At 39.3% G+C, this 12,875-nt stretch overlaps 1 protein-coding gene across 3 annotated transcripts in view; it reads left to right on the forward strand.

Annotated features, from left to right (window-relative positions):
• Positions 1-8,696, forward strand: part of alcamb (activated leukocyte cell adhesion molecule b) — a 49,378-nt gene extending 40,682 nt beyond the window's left edge. For 2 of the 3 annotated variants that reach the window (XM_077541661.1, XM_077541662.1), the window contains 6 exons: positions 1,018-1,139; positions 4,278-4,410; positions 5,557-5,586; positions 5,955-6,066; positions 7,518-7,650; positions 7,712-8,696. In XM_077541661.1, the coding sequence (XP_077397787.1) occupies positions 1,018-1,139; positions 4,278-4,410; positions 5,557-5,586; positions 5,955-6,066; positions 7,518-7,620 (500 nt within the window). In that variant the 3' untranslated portion in view covers positions 7,621-7,650; positions 7,712-8,696. The remainder of the gene's footprint in view (positions 1-1,017; positions 1,140-4,277; positions 4,411-5,556; positions 5,587-5,954; positions 6,067-7,517; positions 7,651-7,711) is intronic. The other variant, XM_077541663.1, reaches the window with a different exon arrangement.
• Positions 8,697-12,875: the final 4,179 nt, after the last annotated feature.

Genomic DNA, 12,875 nt, shown 5'->3' on the forward strand with positions numbered 1-12,875 from the left:
AAGTGCCCAATTCCGATAATGGTCTATGCACCACTCATCTACTATTTATAGATTATGTTTAATAGTCTGTGCAAATGTGCTTCTGGTCTCCCGCTATTAGTCTACTTCGAATCTGTTATATTGACATTAATGGCTTTTGAGTTTGCACCTGCAATGTAATGTGATACGCAGAGTGAAGGATGTTTACGTTGTGCGAGAGAAAGCACAACCTTTCTGCATGGATGTCACGAAGCGTGAGCGAAGCCAAACATTTTTTTTTTTCTGAACAGGTTTGTAAGTGAACACAGGTTCCACCGTGTTTTCTGTTTTGACTAAACTTTCACATTAGTTTTTTTTGTTCATTTATTTGTGGTTGTGATTGTTTTGTTATTTTTGTAGGTGAAATATCACTTTGGATACTTACACCTAATCCACTTACAATAAAAGTTGATCAGTTATCAATAAATCTGATCTCAACTACTTGGATTGTCATATCAGTCAGGCTGAGCTCAGCGTGTCTAACAGCTCCCTCAAGTTTGACTTAGCCCCGAGAGATGCATATTTTATTAAATCGCCGAGGAAGCGTTGCGCTCGATTAGCACAAATTAGCATGCCCTCTCATTTTTTGCATATAAAAAGATGAAGTGTGAAAAATGACCCTTTGTGATTTCTCTGCATTTCTGTGCCCAGCTGTCCAGGAGCTGTTGTTGCCAGGCAACCATCTGAGACTTCACAATGTCCCTGACAGCTCTATACAGAGAAAAAAAAAGTAACAGGATTAGGCAAATGATGTCCTTTTGACTAATTAGTCGGCTTTGCTAACTTTATTATCACTGCTGTTTGATTCTGTTGGGCAAAACAGGGGCTGAATTGCCTCCCGTAGTGACAGGACAACAGTTTCAATAATCTCTGCAAAAAAGAAAGTGAACCAATCCGGCTATTGCTTTGAGGTCTGCACTTGATATTGGACGCGTGCGTGTGCGTGTTTGTGTGAATGAAAAAAGAAGATGACAACAAGAGCATCCCATCCCGTTGCAGGCGCTCCAGTGATCAAACAGCTGTCCAAACAGCGTAGTGAAGACGGTCAACATAAAGTCCTGATTTGTGAGGCCGAGGGCTCTCCAAAGCCATCTGTTTCCTGGAGCATCAATGGCACCTCGGTATGTACACACACACACACACACACACACGCACGCACGCACACTGCCACAACAGCGGCGCCAAGGGAAATGGTATCCATTCCTTTTCTCTGGAAACGATACAAGCAATAGCAAAAGGGGTGTTGTGATCATGAATGTTTTTCTGGCTTGTTTTTACCCCCAAGAAGCAACGCAGCAAGTCACCACGACAGCAAAGAGGCTATGCCGTCTTTTTTTTGGGGCTTGTAAAAGCAACCAATTAGCAAGAGTCTATGGGAAATTGTCATCGTTTCCAAGGTTACATAAAGATCACTACATTTTTTCCCCTATTTAATGACCTCTGGCAGTGAAGAAACAAAGTGATTGTGGTGACGTTTTCCAGATAGAGAATAGTAGATAGGGGTGTGAATTGCCTAGTACCTGACGATTCGATCCGTATCACGATTCATAGGTCACGATTCGATTCGATACCGATTAATCCCGATATGAATTTACAAGTTGATTGTTACGATTTTTTTACTCAATTTAGAAAATACCAATCAGTAAACGTGTACATGTACACTGTAAGATTTGTATGAAAATGTATTATTTATTGATCTCAAACTTGAGTGTTATAACTGTGAGCCACTGTATTTAACGAACAGGATGTAACCTTTTTCATGTTAGAACAGCATTGAAATAAAATATTAAGGCTTAATGTTCCATTAATATAACATTCTTCCATGCTTAAGGTGTGAAAGTTAGACGTTTTGTTGAATATTTTTTCATCAAAAATGGATGTTAAAAAATCGATTCGGCTGCCTATTGAATCGATTCGAGAATTGCGTGCTGTAGTATCGCGATATATTGCCGAATCGATTTTTTTTAACACCCCTAGTAGATACACTATAAAACTTTGACAGGTCTTGATATTTATTTATTTATTTTCACAGCAGTGGAGACATCTGGTGTTTCACTTGATTTATTTTAAGAACTAAAACGTATATTTGAGTAAAAACACATCATTAGACAGATGCAAGAGTGTCATTTTTAATTTGCTTTGACGCCTTCTGTCTATTTGAAAGTTGTCTTTTATATGTACGCCACATCAACATTCACAACTCCACATGAGCTGTTTAAAAAAACAAAACAAAAAAAAACAAAAAACAAAAAACTGCCTTTTAAATGCTAATGACAGTCTTTTTCAAAAAAAAAAACAAGTGTATTAATTAGGGGTGGGAACCTCTGGGTACCTCATGATACGATACGATATGCGATACAAAGCTCACGATAACTATTATCTCACAAAGCAAGTTTATTCATTTATTTTTTTGTCATGAAATTTTTGGAGGTTGGGGAAAGGCGCTAATGTCATCACTTCCTGCTTGTAAAATCACCACTTTACTCTCATAAAACCACAAGTTTATTCTTGTAAAATTTTTACTTTAATCTCAAATTTAATGTTTTTTTCTTTTAAAATTACATTTTCTTTTTTAATTGTAAATTTTGAGTTGAATGGCAGCAAAACATCTTGATGACAACAAATTAGCAGAAATGAGAAGGGAGTCAAGAAAGGAGCTCGCTCCCCTTGCCCTGATTTTCGAACGGCATCAAGCAGCCCCTCGCATGGCTTGTTTGCAGATCGCACGAGTTGTTCGTTCATGTTGAGCGCATTGCACTTTGTTAGCGTTTCACCCTGCAGCTGTCACACCTGTGAACATATCCGGTCCTGGAAAGTCGAGGCAGGTGTGCCGTTGGAGCGCGTAAACAAGCTTAATTTCTCCCGGGCTCGATCACCAAGACAAAATCCCCCCTTTTTTTGTGAGTGTACCTGTACACCAGCTGACAGCACAAAAGCATCAGCATGGGGCAGTAGTGAATTACATACACGACCTGAGGGGCTTTGGGCTGAAAATGTATTTGTGCAGGATCATTTTCACTCCTTTCAGTCCAAGCTGAACTCCACCTGCGGCTGATAATGAACCGTTCAAATCAGCCACCATTTTCTGTTTATTTTTGCTTGACCCTTATTGGGACATCTTTTTGGAAGATGATTTGAACACAAGCAAAGTTAATGGATATTCACATACACTGTACTCACATCTGCCTGCACAGGTGCTGAAAAGGGTGTTGCTTATTCTTTGTGTCAGTCTTTCCTCCTGGTGAGGCTTCAGCACTTCAAAGCATGTATTTGAACAAGAAACTCAAACTGGTAGAACATTGCCCCCTAGTGGTGCCTAAAAGTACTTGCCATGATGTGAATTTCCCAGGTTACTAAAGTAATAACGTCACTTTAAATGAAAATAAGACTTGCTCACGCACTTCTCTCCAAATTAGAGAAAGTGTGCTTGACTTCAAGCTGTTAGCCACGTTAGACAATTAAACATGATAAATTTAAATGTTCAACCAAACCACATAAGAATATCTAATAGCTGAATGCTAGCATATAATATGAAATGGCATAGATGTTGCAATAGTTATAAACTATGGGAATTGTTTACTTTATTACAAATACTTTGTGACCTTATTTATCATGCACTCCATAAATAATTTACCAATGGAATGCAGTATACTGAGACTAAACAAAACAAAGTATTAAAAAAAAATTGAAAACTAGCAGGTGCAGTCTAAAAACATATTAAAACTAACACAATTTTGAAAAAAAACAAGAAAACTAATATAACTGATTAAAACTTGAGCGTTATTGTACTATTATATCCGATTATTATTATTATTGTGATCAGAGCTGTAACGTCTTTTTTTTTTTTTTCTTTCTTTCTTTCCGGTAGAGGATCCAGCAAACCAGGATAGTGTCCAATAATTAGAAGACATCCAGTGCCACACATAAAATAGTTGTCGGACAGTGACAATACCTCAAAGAGGTAATTGTAGCATTGTGTTATTACACGCAGGTGCTGTCCCGCCTCCGTTGCGGCTCTGATACTCCCTCAGAAATTAGAAAATTGCTTCATCATCCTTATCGCCCATATTTCATTCCGTTTATGAAGAAAAGTTACAGCAAAATACAGTGTCCATTTGAGGTGCAGCTATTTACGGGGACAACTAGTTTTCATTGGAGAGGATTTGAGGAAAGGATCGATTGTTACGGTGCTGTATAAAAATCTGAAATGTGCTCTAAAAATCCAAATGAACCGTGCTGCCATCTTGTTCCCCCTCCAGCTTGATGAAAGTCCCTTCGTCAACGGCAAGGTCACGCACAAAATCACAGTGGTGCCCACCGTCAACCTGACCGTCTCGTGCACCGTGTCCAACGAATTTGGCGTGGACACGCGGGACATCAATGTGTCTTCTCGTAAGTGGGGTGACATCCGCCGAACCTATCCAACTCTGCTCGCATGCTTACCCGACATCACGACACTAATCATCTTCACTTTCACTAACCATTGCCTGATCGCGTTTTACCCCCACTTTACTGGTTTAAAAAAAAAAAAATGTAAACGATGACACACTGGACAAAAGTATTGGGTCATCTAACCTTTACAAATACATGACGTGACCAGGCAAGAAAATACGATGTGGATCATCTCTTTTGTAGTACATCGCAAAGGTGTTTAACCCTCCTCTTATGATTGTTTGTATGTTTGGCATACTATAGTTTTGTTAATATTGAATAAATCATGCTGTTTCTACGAAGTACTGTCTATATATAAATATTCTCCAATTTGGATATTGTAAATGTATAGGATCGTATGGCGACAAACGTTTCTTGGGAGGACCAATATGGCGACCATATTAGAGAGAGAGAGGGGGGGGGGAGGGAGAGATATCAGTGGCTGACACCCACACCAGTCACAGATGCTACTGTAGAACGTGAGGATGGTGACCCCAAGTGGACAAAAGTAATACCTGCCCTTCATATGCGCACTTGACTGTATTAATTATGCAAAATCCATTTTTATCTGATAACTTAATTGATGTGTGCCCTGCGATTGGCTGGCAAGCAGTCCAGGGTGTACCCCGCCTACTGCCCAAAGCCAGCTGAGATAGGCTCCAGCACCCCCCGCGACCCTTGTGCGGAATAAGCGGTCAAGAAAATGGATGGATGGAACTTAATTGAGTCCATATACCCTTGAAATAGCAGGGCTCAACTGTATAATAAAAAAAAAAGAAATTAATAAAATAATAGTTGGTCTCCATCCACACTGATTTATATGATGAATTGATTGAGGTATGTCTGAATGCTTTTGTCCGTCATCACAATTTATTGATATTTGTATGTCAACCGTCTCGTCGTCAAGATTTTCCCATGTCACTTTTCCATCCTCTCTTCATGCTGAGTCATGCCTGCACGCTTGTGTGTGTGTGTTGGGATGCTGGGACTCCACCTGTCCTCTCTCTGATCTTGAACCTCCTGCATGCAGACAGTAGACTAGACGTAGCGTTAGACGTCATTTTTGCCTTGGTTGGTCGTTAATTTTGATTTCGTATCTGATTTCAGTATTTGAGGAGGTGAGAGTGGATAAACGAGGTAAGTCGTAGACGACGTCTTCTTGCTTGTGAGAAATTGGGCGAAGCGGCTTGAAAGCAAAATTTTCTATGAAGGAAAGCGATTAATGTGGAATAGTGACGCACACAGAAGGAGCGGCGCCACCAGCATCCTGGCAAACATGGACCCCCCCCCCCATTACCTTGCTGGCTGAGCGCAATGATGTCATAAACGGGATTGCTGTCATTAACATTGACCTCGGCGATTCATAATCATGTACAGTTGGCCGTGTGTCCATCCAGCCCACGCCTTGTAGGGCACAACTCTGTTTTGTGGTCAGGGGATCCGCACTGGCGCGTCACCGTCAGGTGCGTTGACGCTGGTGTTTGTTTTTTTTGTTTGTCCTGTAGACCAATCGGAGGATGCCGATCAAACCAAGCTGGTAGTGGGAGTGGTCGTCGGCCTTCTCATCGCCGCCATGGTCATTGGACTGGCCTACGGAATCTACCAGAAGAAATCCAAGTGAGTCACAATTGAGTCTACAAATACAAATACAAGCGGAGTGTAATAAGGGTTTGATTAACATCGACACCATACATCTAGTATGTACACAATCATCAACCCGTGTCACATAAATGACAGTACCTGTACTGTATATACATTGTTTTTCAAAGTGCAATTTTTTCAACACAAACACACAATAGAAAATAAACAAAACATGTTTATCCTAGGTGCACAGATATATTGGTATGAGTTATAAGTCCTTATAACTTTTGTAGCTACCTCGGAGAGAAGCTGAAACGTATGATACTTTCAGTTTCACTTTTGACTGCCCACGAGGTGCATTCTTGACATAAACAACTATTAAGAGTACAAAGAGTCCACCAGATGGCGCCAAGGTAAATACTTAATTCTGAGAACAGCAAATACAGTGATACCTCGGCTCACGAACTTAATTGGTTCCCAGAGAGTGTGTGTAAGCCGAAAAGTTCTTCTTCCGAACATTTATTTCCCATAGGAAACTATTAAAATGAGAATAATCCGTTCCCAGGTCCCTATAAAACATAATTTTCTACTAAATAAGCCTTAAAACTACACAAAAATATACCTTATTTTATGTATAATAAATGTGCTACTGTATTGTAATTAAATAAATAAATTGTACTGTATAATAAAGTCGTTTTATTTTACTTTGTGATGGTAGTTCTTAAGGATAGTAGCAATGGTAGACTTACTTCATTCGCGAGCGTTTCACCGCGTAGAGTGTTTATGGAACGGTTGCGGCTCATTCGCGCTTTCGTGCTCACCGGAGCGGAGGAGGCGTGTCCCTTGGTGAACAAGGAAGTGGAGCACTTTAGCGAGTCAACAAAAAGTGAGCACCGCCAACTACTTTCACCTCTTTCCTGGGACTAAACAGCCGTGGCACGATTTTCTCCTTTTTTGAGGTACGTGATGGCACTTTCGCTTTTTTTTAGTGGCGCGAACTCCATTGACTACAATGCAAACGCGCCGCCGAATCGCCGTCCCTCGCTGGTAAGCATTAGGCTTAACACTAGCCTGTGGTGGGGTCTTTTTCGGTCCCATAATAGCAAAAGTACACTCAAAATGTCTATCAAACACAAACCGCGTCCGCACTAAAAGAAAGGGGGTGACGAACTGGGACGCCGTGAGCGTGCGTCAGCTTCTCGTGGCCGCCACCGTGGTGCTGTTCGACCGCGTGGTTTGGTTCGTCCGCCGAAAACTAGTTCGTCAGCAGAGACTAAATTCTCGCGAATTTAATGTTCGTGAGGCGAAAAGTTTTGGCGTTCGTCAGCCGAGGTATCACTGTACATAGGTTTTCAGTAATGGAGGATTGATGGTAGGCGTTTTTTTTTTGTTTTTTTTTCCTCAATCTTTTTTGTCGCTAAACTGTTGGTGTTGTTGATGAATGTTTGCAGCCCTAGTAGTTGTGAGAAATGTGCCGCCCTCAACAGGCAAGGCAGCTGGAAGACAGGCGAGAAGGAGAACGGCTCCTCCGAGGAGGAGAGGAAGCTGGAGGAGAAGGTGGAGGAGAACAGCCAAAAAGCTGAAGTGTAGAGAAACTACCATCCTTTGGGAATGTGAACGGTAACAACTGGCACAATATCTTCTCTTTGTGAACTCCTACTAACGTCGTCGTCCTTTGCAGTGAGAACATGGAACTTTGCACGTTTCTCCTCCTCACCTCATCTTTTTGGGAAAAGAAGAAGAAAAAAAAAGTGTACATTACAATGAAGACATCTTGGATTTGATTTCAGGGAGAATTTGACTACAAATCCAATCCGACTCTGGAAAAAAAGCAAATAATTGGATACTGTATGTAATCAACATGCACTACTTGACGCACGCATATACACAGTGTAGCTCTGTCTTCTGTTAGCAATCTTGTTCGTTAGGAAGGATTTTTTTTTGGGGGGGGGGTGTTAGTTGCTGCAAGCGAAATAAGTTATAGACCAGTTTTGCCTTCGCTGTTAAAGATGTGTAAGGAAGCGCATCGTGTCTTGTTATGGCATCCATTTTTTTTTTGTCATCATTTCATCCTTGTTTCCGATGTACATACGTCTCGGTTTGTTTGTTCATTTGTGGCGTAGAGAAAGACAGAAAAGGGCTAAAAGGTGATTACTGAAGTTGCTCTTGGCGAGTAAGCGGCGTTTATTTTATTTTTTTTTTCCAAATGTACTGTACGTCATTGCCCGTCAACGAGCGGGGTAGATTGATAGATTCACCGCCCTTTCAAAAGACATCTTACCCGCTCGTGTCTTCAGTCAACGATTCATATTTGAGTTTTGATGAGTTGTCTGTCACAGCTGGATCTCAAAATGGGACGACGACGTTGTGAAATATGCATTTGATTTTGTTGTTGTTGTTGCTGTTGATATTTATGTTGTACAAGCTGGAGGGGGAAAAAAAAAAAAAAAAAAAAAAAAACGTCCCAGTACTCACACGGCATTTTGAATTGTTGATGAAAACACACTTGCAGAATTGAGATCAATAGTAGTGAATTAATTTCTGATTTGAAAGCGTCCAATTGGAAGAATGACCAAAGAAAGTGAACATTGCCATGCAAGTATTGTAAATATCTGTTTTGTTTTTTGTACTTTTGTTTAAAATAAAGTGTACATTTGGAAAACATGCCCACTGTCTTATTTATTTTTCCATTGTTGGAAGGAGGTTTTTCATTGCCAAGGCTTAAATTCATTACATCAGGTCCCTATTTTTGCGACAACTTCCCTAAATTTATTATTTTAATTAAGTTCTTGAAAAGGTTAATACTAGTATGTAGCCAATCTTTAACTGAAATAATATAAATTAAAGCTAACATTAATTAGCTGTATTTTTTCAAATTTACTTTTTATTTTTTTAAAGAAAAAACATCAATTGAAATGTTAGTGATGTTTAATGCATAAGTAAGTATGTATGACCTTAAACTGAAATGCCTTGACTTAAAGCTAAAATTACTTTGTCATGTTTTTTCAATGTAGCATTTTACAAAAAAAAAAAAATCTGTAATGAAATAATGTGTTACAGCAAAACTGATCACGCTGATTTGTCAGTGACTGAGAAACAGATAAATATCAAATTGTAACACTTGCACATAAATCTCGGCCAGTGTACATGTTTTCAAATGATCACCTTCACATAGTTCCTAGGAAATCTCAATGTCCCATTACTTGTGAGCTATTTTTAGAACAGGCCCACAGGCTACACGTGGTGTTTAGGGGCTGTCTGGTGCTAACGATTCGATTTTTTTGACGGCTCGTTTTTTTTTTTTTTGACGATTCGATTTTCTTTGACGATTCGATTTTTTTTTATGATTCGCTTTTTCTGACGATTCGATTTTTTTACGGTTCGATTTTTTTGCCGATTCGATTTTTCTGACGACTCGATTTTTTTTTATTTATTTTTTTTGACGATTCGATTTTTTTTTTTTTTTTTTTTTTCGATTCGATTTTTTTGACGGTTCGATTTTTTGGACGATTCGGTTTTTTGACGATTCGATTTTTTTGCCGATTCAATTTTTGACGATGCGGCTTTTTTTTGACGATTCGATTTTTTTTTTATGATTCGATTTCTTTTGATGATTTGATTTCTTTTGACGAGTCGATTTCTTTTGATGATTCGATTTTTTAACGATTCGATTAGTGACGATTCGATTTTTTTTTACGATTCGATTTTTTTGACGATTCGATTTTTATTTTATTTTTTTTTTGACGATTCGATTTTTGACGATTCGAATTTTATTTTATTTTTTGACGATTCGATTTTCTAATGATTCGATTTTTTGACGATTCGATTTTTTTTGGGGCGATTCGCTGTTTTTGACGATACGATTTTTTGACGATTAGATTTTTTATTTTTTATTTTTTTGGGCGACTCGATTTTTTGCCGATTAGATTTTTTTGACGATTCGCTTTTTTTGACGATTCAACTTTTTTTGACGATTCGATTTTTTGGACGATTCGATTTTTTGGACGATTCGATTTTTGCCGATTCGACCATGATTCGATTTTTAACGATTCAATCACGATTCGATCTTTGACGATTCGATTTTTGACTATTCGATCTCGGACGATTCGATTTGATCACATAGACAAATCAAATTAAAAAAATAAATAAATAATAAAAAAAAAAAATCTGCTCATGACCCCAAACACTCATCTGTGAAAAAAATCAGTGCAGGTAATGTCATGACTTGGTATTGCATGGCTTGTGTTGACTTGACCTTTGAAATTAAAAAAAGAAAAAAAAACTTTTCATTTGATGTGCAAGCAGCCAAGTGACGCTAATGCAGTGCTTCTCAAATAGTGGGGCGGGGGCGACCTAAGTGTGCCTCATGATCCGAGAAAATACAGTATACGGTATAGACACAGTAGACTGCAGTCTTGTCCCACCTCACTGCTGTTAAGATGCCACGACTCAATTATGAGAAGCGGCGATTATTCGCCACGCCGTGTCGTTAAAAAGGCTCCTTGCAATTTCGCTCATATATCAGAACCTCAGCGTGAAATAGTTTGCACAAAATCCCTCATAATGACATCTCTTCCCATCTCTCACTCCGGCTACTGGTCCTTGGTGTCCTGCAAAACCGAGGCCCAGTCATCCGGAAATACGGCGCAGTTGGGAGAAGCCGTTGGTGTTTGTTCTGGCCACGCTTGACAAAGCCACTAATTGTTCTTGGCTATTTAAAGCAAACATATGTCGCCGTTATACCCCAATCAACCGTTGCGAGCTCGCCGCTGGTCTCCGGGGGGCGGCGGCGAGCGCATCACGGGACAGGTAACATACGATTGAAGCGCTGACGTGCATTTTAATGCTCGGACCTGATGCAGGCTGACAGGCTAACCGCCATTTCCACCGCGCTGCCTTCTTATGATTCATTCCAAAATTCACGCCTTACCCACAATTCCCGATTTCGTACCCGCACATTACCCACATTCTACATTTTCCATTTACTTCCACATTATTCATCCGATTGACGTCGTTCCAGCTTCAATATATTCCAGCATTTCAAGCCATGAGCTCCTCCAGCTTTTCAGTTCCAAAATTCACACCTTGCCCACAATTCCGGATTTCGTACCCGAATATTTCCCACATTCTACATTTCACATTTACTTCCACATTATTCATCCGATTGACTTCGTTCCAACTTCAATATATTCCAGCAATTCAAGCCATGAGCTCTTCCAGCTTTTCAGTTCCAAACGAATATATTGAATATATTGAATATATATTTATTCCAATAAATCCAAGAAATGATCGAGTCATCCGAAAATCTCCGTTCGGCTAATCACAGTAAATGACGCTCATTCAACATTATACAAAATGAGATCTGTTTAAAATGGAGGACTGGCAGCTGATAAATGGGTTGCATTTCTCTCTCTGTTATTTAAAATTAGAAGTATTTTTTTTTTCTGTTTTTACACCCGACAGTGAGTAATAGTACACTTTGACTGATAAAGTTTTCTGCAACTTTAGCCAACTCATACGTGCTATTTTGGCGAGCGTCTTGGCGTACAACACCAAAAACGTTTACACGATATGTGTAATATGTGTGGACCTTTGTCGGCTTGGGGACGAGGGCAGCATATGAAAGCCTTCATCACCTTTATTGCACCATCCATTTGGGAAGGCCTGAGTGTGAAAATGTGTCTCGCACGAAAAATGTGAGTGCAGCCGCCATGCTCCTTTGTTACTTTAACTCAACTAACTGGTCAAATAATAAAGAGGGTACAATTGACAGATGACAGTTATTATTATTAGTAGGGATGCACGATAATGCTATTTTCAACCGATACCGATAACGCAATCATTTAGAAAGTGTCGATGTCGATAACCGATAAGTAAACCGACAACCGTTTGCAAAATTTACTTGAATACAATTGAAATCAAATTGGTCAATAATTGCCAATAATTATCGGCAGATTTCTCTATTATCCGGGTTATCTGTATGAAATCAAATTGGTTGATAGTTGCCGATAATTTTCGGCAAATGTCTTTATTGTTATTATTATTATGTCTCCGGTTTATCTGTATAACGTCAAGATTGGGCGATAATTGCCGATAATTATCGGAGGATTTCTCTATTATCTGATTTATCTGTTTGACGTCAAATAGGTCGATAATTGCCAATAATTATCGGTCACCGATATTATCGTGCATCCCTAATTATTAGGCATGGGTGAAATCGGTGCCGATACCAGTCTTACTTTACGATATCGGTATTCGTGACATGTGGCCGATATCGGTCACACTGTAGCGCCACTTTACAATCATGAACTAAAATTTTGAAATGAGCGGAATGGACAATTGCCATTAGCAGGGATCATGTTGGCCGCAGCCTGGCATACTACTACAAAAGCACCAATAATTAAGCACCTCCCTCGTATAAACCTGTCTACTGTGTGAGGAAATGTAGTTTCAAATAAAACATTTCTCTACATGTGTAATCCATTTTAAAATTTTGAATTTTGTTGACAGTAACCTCCTGTAGTGTATGACAATGTGGAGCCACGTCTGAGCTCTGTTAACGTCCTTTTTGTTCCTGCAGCTAATAAGTGTAATGCGGAGCTGGATTCAGATCAGCAATTAGTATAATGCACGTCGTGAATAAAGGTTATGGGAGGTTCATGATCATTATATATAGTTAAAAAAAAAAAACCTTAATCATTTTCATGATCATCTCCAACTCACTTGAAACTGCAAATTAAAATACTGAATACATCAGTTTTTAAAGCACCTTTCTGGACACTGGCGCTTTACGGTCGTACAAAGACAAAATTATAAATATATATAATTGATCATGTAGATAAACA

This window comes from Festucalex cinctus, chromosome 13, assembly GCF_051991245.1.
Source record: "Festucalex cinctus isolate MCC-2025b chromosome 13, RoL_Fcin_1.0, whole genome shotgun sequence".
NCBI lineage: Eukaryota > Metazoa > Chordata > Actinopteri > Syngnathiformes > Syngnathidae > Festucalex > Festucalex cinctus.